Source organism: the organism of the source record quoted next, unplaced genomic scaffold, assembly GCF_019419815.1.
Source record: "Pyrus x bretschneideri cultivar Hongxiangsu unplaced genomic scaffold, Pyrus_bretschneideri_v1 Contig33, whole genome shotgun sequence".
NCBI classification, from domain to species: Eukaryota; Viridiplantae; Streptophyta; class Magnoliopsida; order Rosales; family Rosaceae; genus Pyrus; species Pyrus x bretschneideri.
In genome coordinates this window covers 4,343,171-4,359,236 of record NW_025999646.1, presented here as the reverse complement: position 1 = coordinate 4,359,236, position 16,066 = coordinate 4,343,171, and the positions used below count along the sequence as shown (strand labels likewise).

Here is a 16,066-nt window from a genome sequence, read left to right as displayed (position 1 = left end):
CCCGGATGAAAGTAGAGATGACGGCGGCCGCCCATTGGTCCAAAAAGCCGAAAGAGTGAGAAAGGTCGGAAAGGGATTCCTTCCGGATCTTTTTATCAAGTCATTTTCATCAACTAATTAAGATTTTTGAAATTTAATTTAATGACTACAAATAGAGATTTACTTTAAAAGTTATAATAATTTTAACCGTTTAATCAAATTTCAAAGGTTTAAATTGTTTGATGGAAATAACTTAGAGGAAGGGATCCGTGATCCCTTTCCAAAAAGGTTCATGAAAGGCATTAGCTTCTCTCACTAGGCCTCAAGCTAAAGCCACCCCCCATAGCAAACTACACCCACAAGCCTACTCCTCACACTTTTACTCGCCACACCCACCACCTTGATCCCTCTTATATATCCACCTTGACCAAACATAACACATGCCAAACTTGTAACCTCTAAATGTTTGTGGAGTTCTGCTCGTCTAATCCTCGGTTATCGTCAATGGATTGGACTAGGGGCCGAACCATCGGCCTTGGCTCCTCTGCCACAGTCTCAATCGCCAAGTCGCACCCTTCCGGCGAGGTTTTCGCAGTCAAGTCGGCCGAGCTCTCACAATCCCAATTCCTCCAAAAGGAGCAAACAATTTTATCCACATTGAGCTCTCCCTGTATAGTACAGTACAAGGGCCACAACATCTCAAACGAAAATGGTGCGGCTTTGTACAATCTCTTTTTAGAATACGCGCCCGGAGGCACTATCTCCGACGCAATCCGACGGCAAGGCGGTTGCCTAAACGAGGCCGCGACAAGGTGCTACGCGAGGCAGATTCTACTCGGGCTGCAGCACCTCCATTCCAATCAAATCGCTCACTGCGACGTCAAGTGTCAGAACATTTTGGTAGCGGAAAATGGCGCGAAAGTGAAGCTCGCCGATTTGGGTTGCGCTCGCCGCGTAAATTATGATCGTGGGTCGCCCATTGGTGGGACCCCTCTGTACATGGCGCCGGAGGTGGCGCGCGGGGAGGAACAGGGGATCGCCGCCGACGTGTGGGCTCTGGGATGCACAATAATCGAAATGGCCACCGGGCGGGCTCCGTGGCCCGACGTTTGCGACCCCGTATCGGCGTTGTACCGAATCGGGTTTTCCGGCGATGCGCCGGGGATACCGAGCTCTCTGTCGAAGCAAGGCAGGGACTTTGTCGCCAAGTGTTTGATCAGGGACCCACTGGAGAGGTGGTCGGCGGGTGAGCTTCTGGAGCATGGATTTTTACTCGAGGCACCCAATGATTTGTTAAGTCCCACCACCGTACTGGATCGTGATTTGTTGGAGGAGGAATTTGATTCGGACCAGATTTGGGATCCGACATGCGAAAGCGGTTGTTCGGATTGTTCAGCTAAGGAGAGGATCCGACACTTGAGCGAAGGCAATACGTCGTCGTTAGAGTTACCCAATTGGGCTTGTGATGAAGATAATTGGGTCACTGTGAGAAGCAACAACATTGAAAACCAAGATTTAGCTCAAAAACACACCGCTTTTTCACCTCCTACCCGGCAATTCAAACTCGCGCTACTTCGCCCCTGTAATTTTTACGTTGAGCCAACAAGTACGTATTCAAATACGAATCCGAATACGAATAAGGATACTAGTAGTGATGCTACTAGCTTTAGCAGTAAACATAGGAAGAGCAAGGCTAGGATGGCCTCTAAATGTAACAAATATGTATCTTTTGCAAATCCTAATTTTGTAAATAAATTTTTTGGTTGTTTGTGAATGTATTTAAAGATGAAAGAAAAGGGAAGACTTGATAACATAGTTTAACTAATTAGAATGTGAAAAATAACATAATTCTCAAATACCATGAAATTAACAACTTAAATGTGAAAAATAAAACTAGCTCTCAACAACAACTACCAAGCCTTACACCATTAATTGAGGTCGGCTATATGAATCTTAAAACGCTAGTGCATTCGGTTTTGTGCCAAAACTAGCTCTCAAACATAAAGGAAAAAAAAAAAAAAAACTCAGTAGTTCTGCAATCCTTCTGAGTGCTTGGCAGTCTCCCACTTCGCTTTGCTTTCTAAGATCTTGTTCTCCTCGAGTAATCGAACGTACTCTTGAAAATAATAATGTGAATCGTTGTTCACAGCCATAATTTTATCGTGTGCAGAACGAAGATCCTCTGTCTTTGTTGCGACTTCATATTCAAGGTTTTTTAGTGCTGTGAATGATGCCTGCAACCAGCTCTTTAAAGTTCGATTTTTCTCGTGTACCTCATCTTGATCATCAAGTAATCGTCTAAATAGATTCCTCATAAAAGTAACATCGTCTTCTGCACCATTAAGCTCAAATTGCAGTTGGTCGAGTTTTGTTTTCAACGATTCCAGTTCTTCCTCCTTATCCGCAAGCATACGGTCGTACTCAGCGAAAGCCTCTTCGGATTGTTTCTCTTGCACGATCGCGCGGTCCTTTGCAGCGCAAATCTCCCTTGTCTTTGTCTCAAGCTCATGTTGTAGCTGTTTGAGCTTTGTGTCCGAAGATTGTAGCTCCTTTTGTAAACTTTGGTTTGCCTCGACTGCAACACCTTGCACGTCAAGTAACTCTCCGAATGCGTTGCTTAAATTCATTAAATCGGCTTCTGCATCATTCAGGTTTTTGGTTGTGGTCTCGAGTTCGGATTCTACTTGGCTGAGGCTAATGAGCTTTGTTTTCAAAATCTTGTTTTCGTCAAGCAATTGATCATGTTTCAGTTTGGCTTTTGATGACGACTGCAGCTGCTGCTTTAAACTCTCATTCTCCTCAAGGACAAGACTGTGCTCGTTAAATAGCTGTCCGAACAACTTCTTCAGAACAAGAACATGGGCTTCTGCAACATTAGCATCCTTCGCCTTGGCGTCGCGCTCCAATTCTGCGTTGTTGATCCTTGTTCTCAAGGATCGCAATTGGTCCTCTTTCTCCCCAAGCAGGTGATCAAACTCGACAAACATATCTTCCGATTCCAACCACTCGTGTAGACGTTTGTTTTCTGCAACCACCACACCTTGCTCATCAAGCAATTCCCCAAATGCGTTTCTTAGATCAGAAACATCTCTTCTTTTGGTCTCTAGCTTGGATTCAGCTTGGTCGAGCTTTGCGCTCAACGATTGCAGTTGGTTTTCTTTCTCCTCAAGCAAGCGATTATTGTTTTCTTCAAATCTGTTGCGCAGTTCCCCCATCAATTTCGTTTGTCTGTGAACTTTTTTGACATCCTCGCATACTTGGTGTAAAACGAAATCAAGGACTAGGAAGAACCCTGTACACGAGGAACTTAAACGTATTAATATCTAATAAAAACAAATTAAATAGAGCAAAATAACTTGAAAGAAGAGAAAATCGATGCAGTCTAAAAATTTAAATTATGTCAGTTTATACGTATAAAAACAAACGAACACTACCGATGAGAGTGAAGTCGAGAAGCAGGCTGTAGTAACTGATGACGTGCTCGAACGGTGTCTGGATCATCGTGACGTAGTGCACGAAGAAGAGAAACTGGAGCATGCCCTTCACGAAGTTCAGGCCGAACATGCTAGTGAGCGTTAAAAGCTCCATGGGTGATATCCCCAGAAAGCTTCAGCAAAGAGAGAACCCTTAGGATGGATGGGTTTCTCATACAAATAGAGTGGACATGTAGTGTATATATACACATATGTTATCATCAACTTAGGCTTTTGGGTAAGTTGGTTTGGAAGTAAGGGATTTTTCATTCCTTTTCCTTTAACTTCTAAGCAGAATCCGGAATATATGTCAAGAATTAATCAAGCTATTGACTGGTTTAATTTGTTTCCTTTTTTTTCTTTCTTAGGTAAAAAACAAACGTTTTGCATTTTTCATTCCTTTTTTTTTCCTAGCAGAAGCCGGACTTTTTTTAATTATCTCTCTTATTTCCCCTTGTTAATGAAAGGCTTGGCGGAAAAAACAGAATGCAGTGACGTTTTAGGATTTATATAGCTGACTTCATATAATGAGATAAAAATTTGGTTGTTATTGTTGTGTTTCCCCTTCTCTCGTGGAAGAGAGGTGAGCCGCACAGAGGAGAGGGAGAGAGCTAAAGTTGATATTTTAGTTTTTTCCTTGGCAATTTAGTATCCACACTATTTTGGAAGGGAAGAAAACACACGGTTAACCAACTAGTTTTTTTTATTTTATATTTTATATTTTATAGAGAAGTAGTGGAAAAACACACTATTTTTAGAACCGAACTATGCTTCTAAGGATAAAAATACATTGACCACACTATTTTTAGTAAGGGATTTTTCATTCCTTTTCTCTAGGAAATGCCTAACAAAAAATGCCTTCCGTGATATTCTGGTCTCTGAAGTCATCATAGAATGGTGGTTTCGTAGCAAGTACTTTGCAAATCTATGAAATAAATAAACAAGTATGCAAGTATAATTATTAAGAAGCAATAAATATCGACTCAAAAGGTAACGCAATAAACAATTCAAAACCCAACTTACATGTTTGACTCCAGACAAATAAACAGATCATTAAGTATCTGAGGAAGTGTTCCTCCAAACAGGGGCTTCAACGCCTTACGTAAATCATTTATATCAAGTGCATCATCATTCGCTATATGAGCATCCTTAACCTTACGGTGTAAGGTTATATGAGCATCCTTACGGTGTAGGAGAGTGGTAACCTTACACCGCAAGGATGCTCATTTTTTGTGAGGCATCTCCTAGAGAAAAGGATTCGAGGGAATCGCTTTTTTTTTCGCTAACTATGTTGTATCTGGCTCATGGATCTAGAGTCTTTCTATCTCATGGAATTGATGCTTCTATTCCACCGTGGAAGGCCTTGCTGGGGAATGCCTACATGGGTTCAAGTAAGAAGGATACATATATGTGGAATCGTCAATCTGAATGCGCAGTGCAATATCTAATTGCCGCGCGCAACATAGCAGAACACTTCACTCATGTTAGTATGTTTTTTTTTACTACGAAGTTACTTTCTGTATTTTTATGTAATCAATTCAGAAAGTTGTTTGTTTTTGCAGGACGTTGGGCACATGTAATTGACTGGGATTTCGGATTTGATGCATGGAGAGGAAGAGTGAAGGCATAGGCATGCATCCTTGTTGCTGTCTTATCATGTTTAGGTCCTTTGCATTATTGTTTTTACGATCAGCCTTGCTGCTGTCTTATCTTGTTTAGGTACTATGCATTTTACGATCAGCCTTGCATCTCTATACAAAGGTAAATAAGTCCTACAGCATGAGAAGGTCTCAACGCACCTTCGTGGTGTGTCGGGTACATGTAAGTCTGTCCAGCTGAGTAACATAAATTATATGGGATCGGATTCGATATTTACTAAAACGTTAAAGCAGGAAATGGATGTTAACTTGCAAATGAATTAGACACAAAGAAAACTTATGCCTTCCACCTTGGAAATATATCACAATTTATCAAGACAAAACTGAATAATTTTATCGATTATACTACAACACTCAACTTTTAGTTACATTAGCCGTACAAAGTGGTGAGCCTCTCTCTCTCTCCCCTCCAGAATTAGCATATATGACAAATTAAACGTAATTAATAAACCCAACTTAAAACACTCACAAACAACTTCTGTGAAATTAAATAACAAATTAAAAATCCCAAAATGTCGTTAAAATCCCTTATGAATCTTTCTTGCTACCTGAACGTGACATTTTCCGGTCAAATGACTGCAACCGATTCTTGAAGTTTTGGTTTTCTTCAAGTAAACGATCATACTCGAGAAGAAACCCTTCCGATTGTTTTCTTAGAGCAAGGACGCTGGACTCTGCAGTATGAACATCTTTTGTCTTTGTCTCGATTTCAAATTCTAGTTGTTTAAGTCTCGTATGCAATGTAGCCATCTCATTCTCCAAGACCTTCATCTTATCCAAACTGCTAGATTTTCCATCCTCAGATCCTCTGTTCTGTTTCTTAACGGCTTCCATGCTCTTTCTTCGTATACGAAGTTCTCTAATGTAGTGGTGTAGTCTGTCTATCATAAGAGCAAGAAATAGGGAGCATCCTGCAAGTGGGAGATGCAAATGAGTCAACGACTGACAAGATTATCACTCTCAGTAAACAAACTCCCCACTGAAATGAACATCTCGTAAACAGAAATTGTAGCAACATAACCACAATGCAATTCACAACATGCGTTATTACGGACGGTCCGGCTAGGTAATTATCTTTTACTGTCAGCAAACGAAAGCTACTATAAATATCAGGGGAAAAGGGGTCAGGAGCGTGCGAATCTACTTAAAAGTTAATTAAACACGTAGGACATGATTAGACTGATTCTCATTTCATCCTCATCATACAGACGAGGAAGGGGAACAATGGAGTGAACAAAAATCAATTCAAAACTCAATTAGCATTAGCTACTCTTCAAGAGTACAAATAAAGGACATCATATCTGTTTTTCACGGGTGTCATTTAATATCTAACCATACACTGATGACATAATGAAAACTGAAACTCGCATTTAACAAAGAAAAGGAGCAGGAAATAAAATACTTCTGTGCTGATACAACCGGTACAAACAAAGTGCAGCTGATACGATCACATTGCTGTATACAATACCAATGCTATTTCCAGATAGAAGGACCTATTGGTTTCCCTTACAAATTACTTTAGCATTTAGCCTGCCAACTTAACTAAACGAAAAAAGAGCTCAGTTTCTTGCTCAAAAGGGCTGTATGGTGGTAAGTAGGCCCATTTCAGACATTAATCATAGACGGCAGCAAGGTGAACAAGACACAGAATTCACCATTACCTCTGAGAATTACATCTCAAGTTACAAAATGTTCCTCACCAACAGTAATAAAGTGAAATACTTCTATCAGATCATGGGTAATATCGGGGAATATGAAACTCTTTGTGAGCAATTTGCACACATAATTTTCAACAGCCTGTGTACATAATTAATCTGAAAACAACAGAACTCAGAGCCAGGCCACTATAACACCATAATGCTTCGAATTTGATATCTCGAAAGCAGGTTCTCACTTCTCAGAACAACTAATTAAGATCTAGAAAACCTAGCTATTAACTTTCCCTGACAAGTAAATGTCATTAATGAAACAGTGATTTGAATATAGGAAGGCAGAAAGTTACAATCTTTCATCATCCATCTCATTCCCAAATCCATCAAAGCAACCACATTCCAACCACAATTCACAAAAACCAAAAGTTAAACAATAACAAAAAGAAAATGCACATTCAAGAATTCCACACTAGAATCAAAAGTATCAGAGATTATGTCACTAAACCCAAAAATCAAGAATTACCCAGATAGCAATTAAGTTCTAGCAATTAACCCACAACAAAAACTTCAAAAAATAAAAAATAAAATCATAAGATTGAAAATTACCCATGAGAGTGGCGTCGAGAAGGTGCTTGATCATGAGGACCTGATCGGTGGGACTAAGAACAGCAGCTTTGTCGATCCGGCTCCCTCTGATCTTAACTATGCTGTAAACGTTGGTCATCAGTACCATCAACACCGTCGCCGCCACCGTCTTCACCACGACGGGGCCGCGGCCGCGCTTGATCTGATCCAGCCCCAAAATCACCAGCTTCCTGAAGGGGGTCCTGAACAGAAACGCCAGTATCAGAACCATTTCTGATAAAATCACTACGAACAGCAGCTGAATCATCTTTCTGATGTTCTTGTTTTGGTGGGTAAGCAGAGTGTGGTTATTAACTTATTTGTGTGTGAAAGTCGAAAGCTTTGGGAAGAACGTGTGGGTTTGGTTATTGAAGAAGGACGAAAGAGGAGAAATGGTCCTCCTTCGTTACGTGATAATATTTTTGGTCCAAAATTAAAAATTAAAAGACTACACAGTCCTGCATTTGTAATTCTAACAACATGTAGGATGAAATGGTAAATTTGTAAACTATACTATTTATGTTGGTTCTCCAACCTCCAATTCGACTGTTTCATGCAGATCACGTTAGGTTAACAGTCGAATGATCGATGCATCATGTATGTCTCTCTCTTCTGGCAACATTTTTTGATTTCTCCTTTTTATTTTTAATTTAGTGACATGTTTTTTAATTATCTTTATAACGTGACTCTTAAATAGTTAAAAGTAATTCTCAGTTTAATAAAAAGTTGGTACATTTGATCGGAGTGGCTAACTTAATTGGCAAGTTTTATAAGATTATAAAGACAGTAAACCTAAATTGAAAGTCAAAGTGGACAATTCTAGAGATACAAAGTTTCGAGCTTTGATGAAATTCTTCCCTCTTGCTAATCCCTACATTTTTTCAAGCTAAGCAAAGCAACAATAGTTGAGAAGAGAGAACCAAACTTGTAAATATGTTGCAAAGATGAATATTTTTAATCAACTAAACTACAAACTTGTTGTTATTATATTTTATTTTACACACTAGTTGGCTGGTGTGGATAACCCAGATTCGTCATTAACGGCAGTTGGCCACCAAAAAGCTTATAATTGGCTAGCCTTTTACTGATTACCAGTAGTGTGTTTAATTGTTTATAAAGGAATTCATGGTGACAGATTTAAAAATGAGTTGCCACTTGGGGCAAATAAATAAGGGTGGTGTGGTGAGTGGGGAAGCCAACATGGCTACTGCAGCAAGCAGATTTCAAATTAATCATGAGCTGCAATTCCCTTTGCATGCCTTCCCATCACTCTTTAGTTAGATTTTAGTGAAGTGTGTTTACTCGACTGATCGTTGTATAATTGTTGTTTAGTTTAACTGTCTTAAAAGCACTAATTCATGCAATTTTTCATTCAAAGACAGCTTTTATCAAATAAAAAAAAATTAGAGGAAGCAAAAACTCGCTAATACATTTAGTTGTAGCCAAAAGTATAGACAAGTACATTATGTCAAGAATACACTAAAATGACGATTATTTAATTGAGTGGTCTTTTACAACAATAATTTTTGAAGAAAAACCTAAAAGCTCAAAAGTTCGAATCATTGAAAAGCAATGTGACACTTGATTAATCTTATTTTTAATGAGACATGGTGATTATTTGTACGAACAAATTAAAGTTACACAATAATGTACAAATTACAACACAAAATTGGTAAAAACTAACCCAATTGGAAAGCCAAAACCAAGATATAAACAACCACCCTAGAATAGCTTGCTTGCAAACTTTTCAGGGAAAACAGCAAGATGCTTGAGTTCTGATAAGCTCCTTCCAAGCTGCAAAGCCACCTTCAATTCAAACACTCCCCCATTCTCTCTCCTCTCAATTTGTTTCTCTCTCAAATTTGATTCAATACTCTCTTGCATCAGCCTAAAAAAACCAGCATTGCTCCTGTACATTTCAACCACCATCCCAACTTGCCCACCATGCTCCAATGTATTCACAACACTAGCCAAAGCTCCACAAATCACCCCTACCATTACTCCCCACACCCCAAGATTGCTACTTGAACCCACAAAATTAGACCCCAAAGCTGCAAGGGCAGTTAAAATAGGACCAGAAATAGCCAAAACTCTGTTGACTTTCAAGGCTATTTCAGTCAATCTCAAGTACTCAGGCACATCCTTGCTCTTCAAAACCCTAACAACCTCTCTCATCTCCTCTTCCAACTTCTCATTCCACCCATTACTTCCATGTACTAAATTACCTTCAACCCCCCGAACCCTATTTTGATGATTCTGTACTCTTGGCCACCACACTGTGGGCTCCACAGTTTTGGGAAACTTGTCGAGCATTTCACCTAACAAAGGAAGAGGGTAAGCCCTGTCCAATGCCAACACTTTATCTATTGCTTCATTCACATCCACATTACTAATGTTATTACTTACACTGTTATTGTTGAGAGATAGGGTTGTTTGAATCTGTGCATGGAGCTGCTTGAACAGCCTCGCCGCGTTCTGCTGCTCCTCGGCGAGCTGGGACGGTTGGATTTTGTTTGTCACCGCCAGCATGGCGGTGGCTGATACGTAGAGAAGAGTGGAAGAGAGCTTGAGAGCCATAAAGGGTGCTTTTGCAGTAGAGATAGCACTAGCAGCAGCTGCAAGTCCTGCCATGGTTGCAGCAGTGAGAGTTATTGCATTGATGGAGATTAAAAGGAGATGGTTCCAATTGTCACGCTGAGCTCCGATGTTCTTATGCATCTCCACTCTGTCTGCAATGGCTTCCATGATTGCATACAGCTTAGGAATCACCGTTTGATCATCTGACATATTGCCAGTGGTGTTGATTTTGATGGAAGAGTTGAAATAATCGTTTTCCAAGTTCTGGATCAAACTTTTGGTTGGGATCTTTGGAGGAGGAGAAGTTGGAGGACTCACCTGGAATTTTGGTGTATTATTGGTAGTAGCTTTGATTACTCGTTTTTGAAAACGCATTTGATTAGGTGATCCCATCAAGCAAAAGATGCTTGAAGCTTGAAAAGCTGCCATACTTTCTTTGGCTTGATTGAATTTTTATTATATATTTATATATGAGCTGTATATTGGTTGTGGGTTTGGTGGTTGGAGTTGTGGATTGCCTTTAGGCATAGAGGATGAAGTAGTGAAATATTTGTACTCGGTATAGTATTTATACAACAACACTGCTTTGCTTAATGCATATAGAATGACTTATCTGCACTGGAGAATTCATCGTAGTAGTATATCAAACCAATAACGCATTATAATATGTTTAATTTAAAGAGGCATTTGTTGATTCGCCTTCTGAACTTGTATGCAGCTGTCAATTCCCATCATGAACTTTAATTTTAGCCAATTACCTATTTGAACATTTATAATTAGTCAATTTCCCCCTTGAACTTTAATTTTAACCAATTACCTCTTGAACTTTTATAAATAGTCAATCCCCCTTGCGTTAGATTTTTAAAACTTTCATTCATTTTTCATCATTTTTACCCCTATACAGTTGTCATGTGTTGTTTCCGTGATCAAGATGGATTAAAATTCTTAAAATCTAATGTCAGGGGGGTGGGAATTGGCTATTTATAAAAGTTTAGGTGGTAATCTATTAAAGTTTAAGTTTAAGGGGGAAATTGGCTAATTATAAAAGTTTAGGGGTGTAATCGGCTAAAATTAAAGTTCAGGGGGAAGATTGACAACTTCATACAAGTTCAGGAGACAAATCAACAAATATGCCTAATTTAAACGATAACAATACATGATTGATTTGAAATATAGTCAATTATTTTTCTGATATTGATTAGTTTCTCTTCCTTACATATAACATTCATGCAAAACTAACTCGTTAAAATGGTATTGTAGGAGAGGCAAATGGTAGACACAAAACAAAGTGTCTTTGTTGAGAGTTCGAATATACTCCATCTCCATGAACACGAGTCATCTAATCTAATGGCTTATTATCTCTCGGGGTTTGAGCATGAGACACAATGGGATACAGATATTGACTTATCAACAGCCATAGCGAGTAGATCATTGGTACGTCCAATGGCATATCGAGACAAATGTGACTTGTCATAGCCCTTATTATTTAATTGAATTCTATGACCAAACCAGTACCATATATAAGTTAATATCACATCTTTAATAGAGATGAGATCCGTCTGTGTTAATTGGTTCTATAACTTTATTAAAAATGTGGCAAATGTAACTTTCCTTAATTCAAAATTATGATAAATTATTGGTCTACATTTTCCTAGTTTATCTCTCAATTTTGGTAATGGCCTGGTAGCCTGCTAGTGGCACTGCTCCTCCTCATACTCTGAAACGAAGGGATCTTTGTAGTGGTTCATTCAACTCCTAATTATTATGTAGTGGTTTTCTTCATTATTTGGAATAGTGCAAAGATGATGTGTTTTTCACGATAGCGGTGGTTTTCTTCTTTATTTGCTTAACCTAAGTTCATGACCTATCTTTGTTAAAGTGTTTAATCTTTGAAAATCCTTCCTAGCTAGCTACTAAATTAGTATAAGTTTTAATTGAATTATTTCACAATCTTGTATTACAAGCATCTGACTTGGGGATGCACAACATGTGTGATTAGTATGCCATCCCAAAGTTCATTTTATACATGTGTTTTTAAATAACAAAAACCAATTTTCTAATATTCCAAGCGGAACTACAGCAAAGTATTATCTTATTAAGTGAGGTTGGCTGTATGAATTCTAGAACACCATTGCACTCAGTTTTGCTCCTAATTTTGTTAACTTTAAGTATTTCACGTCTTTTCTAAAGTGTAAGAAAATAAATTGACATCGAACTCACTATTTATGATATTTAAACCTAACACTTATCATAATATAATGGAAACCCGATTTGACCACGAGCGTCACGGTCAGTGACTCGGTGCAACATTCAACACTTAGTTGAAGGTGAGATCGCCAACATGTTAGATAACTTAGATTAATATTATTCAAAGAACATTAGAGACTCGGTCATTTGCCCTCCAATCTCCATGCTCGTTTTATATATTTCTTGTCCCCTTGCTCTGAGAGCTTTGCGCTATCTCATTCACATGCAATGCAATGATGCAAAGTGTGGTCTCCAACACCAACACGGTAAGCTAAGTACTGCTTAGATTTGGAATCGTAGGCAGTTTATATGAAACGTGTATCCACTGTGTCACTATCTCAAGCCAATCACAATTTCATGAACATTTTTATATAACAATGAGTGATTAAATTAAGATATCGTCACAGTTAGAAGTGGCAAATCAACCAATTGGATTGTTGATGTGTACCTATTAAAACTCATTTAGTTTGATTTCACCTTACACTATCTTCACCACTACCAATCTCACTTCTATATTATGGTGATGTCAAATTAACTGGGTCTTGACGGGTACCTATTAGCAACCCAATGAATTGATTTGCCACCTCTAATCACACCGTCATTCCAGTTAGACTGCACGACAAACCTCTTTGATTTGTAACATGCCAATTTACACTTGTTTGGCAAAAAATAATGAAAACAGATCACTCATTTTATTCATTGAAAACATTTTCTACAACATCCAGCATACAAGAAAAAGGGAATCCATGACTTATATCTAGTATTTAGAGTTCATAATTGTTCAAGAGAGATCATCTGTGAGCTAACTAGAATAACTCAATAGGGGCAACAAATCATCTGAGGCCAATCGAAAATTTTCATCCGTTTCACTTGGCTTTTGGTAATGCCACAGATCTTGCCTGCAAGTTTAGGAAAATTCCCCTGAAAAAAAAAAGAGGGAAAGTACAAGGCAGTTTGTTAACGAATCAAGAAGAATGAACTAAATGCATATTATCGAGCAAAAAGGAGCTTAAGTTTATGGTACATTACCAGCCAAAAGCGACCAAGCTGTGGAAGATGACACGGAGGTGCAGTGGCACATACTGGTGATTTATCCACCCCAGAACAGGCCAGAACTGCATTTCCACCCATCTCAACGTTTTACGATTATGAATGGTTTTACATTTTTGTATGTCATAGTAATAGAATAAATCATAACAGGAAGAGAACCATACCGTCCATGATGTGTATTGAACCTTTGGGTAGTCCGTCTTGATTTTACTTTTCACTTGCATCCAAGGTCTTCCTGCTTTTCATATCTCCAATAGACAATTAAGCAACAAAGTTCACACCATCTGTCACACTAACTTACGCTAAACACTCGTATCTGTCCCACATGCTAGTGTGCCTCTTACAGGCTGCTTTCTTTGAAAATTTAAGAGCTGGTTGATGGATCAATAATATTATAATCTAATTTTTAAATACTACAACTTTAAATCTTAAAACATACAAATCTTAAGGGCACATAGGTACTATTGCATTCCAACTGTATTTTTCACAGTGGCAACATTTAAAACATAAACAAAATGTTGAGATCGAAGGTTTTCACATATACTTACCCTCCACAACCAACCCATAGTAAAGCATGAAAACCAAGTTATTCCAGGGAGAAGCCGTCAGCTGTTCCACCAGCACCTGAAATCATAATTTCATCAGGAATATTAGAATGACCAATACGTTCTTCCACTTTTTTCGTGGAGGCGGGGGAATGGAAATTGGGAGCATGAAGGAAGGTATAGCCTGCCTTCTTTGCTACTGTTTTTGAATCCTTCTTCCCCTTGAAAATCTTATCTAGTATGGTATGCAGGAAATGCCCAAATGGTCCAAGATAAACAGCTCCTAGAAGCTGCATTTAGAAATGCTATACATGTCAAATATATGCCACAGTAGTTATACACATTAAAACATCTTAGCAGATTTACAATTTCATCAAATCAAACTTCTTATAGACAACAAGAAACTATATTATCACCGGAAAACAATTGTAATTATGGCTGCAAAATATAGCAGATTTACAATTTCATCTAACCAACTTTACTACTTTCGAAAATCCCTCTTTCTATCATATACAGTATGCACACATACACAGATCAAAGATACAAACTTTTATAAAATCGGCGATATGGAATCCTAATAGAACTTACCACTTTGAGAAGAAGCCGTCTTATCTGAAGTTTCTGAATGCCGGTGAGCTTCTGCGACACTATGTCACTGATCGCTGACAAAACCCCCGCTGTAATTGCCTGTTCAGATAACAAACAAAGTGAAGATCACCAAAAATTCCCAATTAACAACTTGTTACACTCATATTATTCAACTTGAAAAACCAATTAACTACTACTAATCACAATTACGGAATATGAGCTGAAAATACATCATCTTTGAAGAAACCCAGATGAGAAAGCAATCTAAACATACAAAAAAATTCAATCTTTGGGGGTTTCCTCAACTTTCTCGGGAACCAAACAGGGGTTTAAAAGATAGAAAACAGAGGAAATCAAGATATCCCAGAAAAAAAGTGAGACCGATAATGTGATAAAAGGCATAGAATTTGACCTTGGTTCTGAGCGGATGATGCTGAAGCTGAAGCAAGTACCTGCTGCAACCCCTTCTTTGTAATCGACCCCATCAGAATTTCCAACTTTGAGAGGAATAATTGGGCGTAGTCAATTTTCTGTTGGGTTAGGTCCATTGATTATTCATATCAATCTTTTTTATTATCTTTTTATTAAATTATAATAAATATAATTCTTTATTTATAGATTTATTACTCTATTGCAAGACGAAACATAAGAATAAATTTTTTTGTTTACTTCATATTTCAATTTTTTTTTTTAAATCAGTTGGTGGCTTCATCACCGTAGTTTTCTTTTCGGGAGCTGGAAAGACTCATAAAAACATTTCAGCTTCTCTTGATCACCATCTTGTGATTCATCAGCGTCACAAGAATTGAGCTCGAGACAAGATTAAATTATGTTTTCATTCTTTTTTAATTGACAAAAAGAGTTCTCTAAATATAATATATAAATTTTAGTAAATTACTTTTGTATATATATATTATACCGTAATTTATAGATAAAAACATAAAGTTAATAAACTCAAAGCACGAAGTGGTAAGTTAAGCCACAACTCGATCCACCACCGATTCAAGTGAACGAAATGAGATTAGTGCAAGTTTTGACCAAAAACAATAATAATTAAAGAAAAACAGAAGAAGAAAGATTGCAAATAAAAAATTAGAATCCAATACGTTGAGGTTTGAAAACGAGTAACTGGGAGACCTCTTCAAATTGCAAGTTTATTAAGATTGACCGAGAAAAATCAAGTTATGAAGAGAGACCTCTTCAAATTGCATGTAAAATTTTGAAATTGACCAAAACAAAGAGTAGATAATTATTCAAATATTGCATGAGTGAGAGTGAATAAATTGCAATGGTGGACGAAATATGAACCAAAAATAAAATAAACAAACATTTGACATTTGAGCTATTAAACTTCTTCATCGAATAATAATATTGACGGTATTTTGTTTTGTTGAATTTGACATTTTTTGTCAAATATTAATGATATTACTTAAAAGATGACGGTCATAAACTGCCTTAATAGTAAAATGGGTCTAAAAAAGCACAATAATTATCCAAGAAATATGTGCATGAAGTATTAATGAGCTAATATGATAGGGACGCAGAAATTCTCTCCATAGCAAAAGAAACACGCCAAACATTCACAACAACTACTCTCTCCCTCCGTCGCTATCTCCTTCTCCACACATTACCGTCATCAGATCTGGATTTCTATGAAGCTTCAGGCCTCTACC

The 16,066-nt window shown here is 37.9% G+C and overlaps 5 protein-coding genes across 5 annotated transcripts; 1 reads left to right on the top strand and 4 right to left on the bottom strand.

Moving 5' to 3' along the window:
- The first annotated feature begins 364 nt into the window (after positions 1–364).
- LOC103948309 (mitogen-activated protein kinase kinase kinase 18-like) lies at positions 365–1,753 on the top strand. Its single transcript, XM_009359316.3, has one exon. It carries the CDS (start codon positions 442–444, stop codon positions 1,750–1,752), a length of 1,311 nt encoding a protein of 436 aa, XP_009357591.2. The 5' UTR covers positions 365–441; the 3' UTR covers position 1,753.
- Positions 1,754–2,003: 250 nt separating this feature from the next.
- Positions 2,004–3,567, bottom strand: LOC103948308 (nuclear matrix constituent protein 1-like). Its single transcript, XM_009359315.2, has 2 exons — positions 3,414–3,567; positions 2,004–3,271 (listed from the first exon to the last, which is right to left on the bottom strand). Exons 1-2 carry the CDS (start codon positions 3,565–3,567, stop codon positions 2,004–2,006), a joined length of 1,422 nt encoding a protein of 473 aa, XP_009357590.2.
- Positions 3,568–5,370: 1,803 nt separating this feature from the next.
- LOC103948199 lies at positions 5,371–7,802 on the bottom strand. Its single transcript, XM_009359196.3, has 2 exons — positions 7,369–7,802; positions 5,371–6,021 (listed from the first exon to the last, which is right to left on the bottom strand). Exons 1-2 carry the CDS (start codon positions 7,652–7,654, stop codon positions 5,639–5,641), a joined length of 669 nt encoding a protein of 222 aa, XP_009357471.2. The 5' UTR covers positions 7,655–7,802; the 3' UTR covers positions 5,371–5,638.
- Positions 7,803–8,770: 968 nt separating this feature from the next.
- LOC103948306 (probable F-box protein At4g22030) lies at positions 8,771–10,551 on the bottom strand. The gene has a single exon (XM_009359314.3). The coding sequence runs from the start codon at positions 10,390–10,392 to the stop codon at positions 9,109–9,111; it is 1,284 nt and encodes a 427-aa protein (XP_009357589.2). The 5' UTR covers positions 10,393–10,551; the 3' UTR covers positions 8,771–9,108.
- A 2,329-nt stretch (positions 10,552–12,880) lies between these two features.
- LOC103948198 (peroxisomal membrane protein PMP22) lies at positions 12,881–14,956 on the bottom strand. Its single transcript, XM_009359195.3, is given in 8 exon segments — positions 12,881–13,131; positions 13,240–13,325; positions 13,425–13,495; positions 13,809–13,884; positions 13,994–14,095; positions 14,394–14,492; positions 14,806–14,844; positions 14,846–14,956. Coding segments are annotated over 8 exon segments (624 nt in total). The 5' UTR covers positions 14,942–14,956; the 3' UTR covers positions 12,881–13,076.
- Between the last annotated feature and the right edge of the window lie 1,110 nt (positions 14,957–16,066).

Coding starts and splice junctions, on each gene's coding strand:
- LOC103948309 (XM_009359316.3), top strand. CDS start 442: ATGTTTGTGGAGTTCTGCTCGTCTAATCCTCGGTTATCGTCAATGGAT.
- LOC103948308 (XM_009359315.2), bottom strand. CDS start 3,567: ATGGAGCTTTTAACGCTCACTAGCATGTTCGGCCTGAACTTCGTGAAG. Junction 3,272..3,413: donor TCTCGACTTCACTCTCATCG/GTAGTGTTCGTT, acceptor CCTCGTGTACAG/GGTTCTTCCTAGTCCTTGAT.
- LOC103948199 (XM_009359196.3), bottom strand. CDS start 7,654: ATGATTCAGCTGCTGTTCGTAGTGATTTTATCAGAAATGGTTCTGATA. Junction 6,022..7,368: donor TCTCGACGCCACTCTCATGG/GTAATTTTCAAT, acceptor TCCCACTTGCAG/GATGCTCCCTATTTCTTGCT.
- LOC103948306 (XM_009359314.3), bottom strand. CDS start 10,392: ATGGCAGCTTTTCAAGCTTCAAGCATCTTTTGCTTGATGGGATCACCT.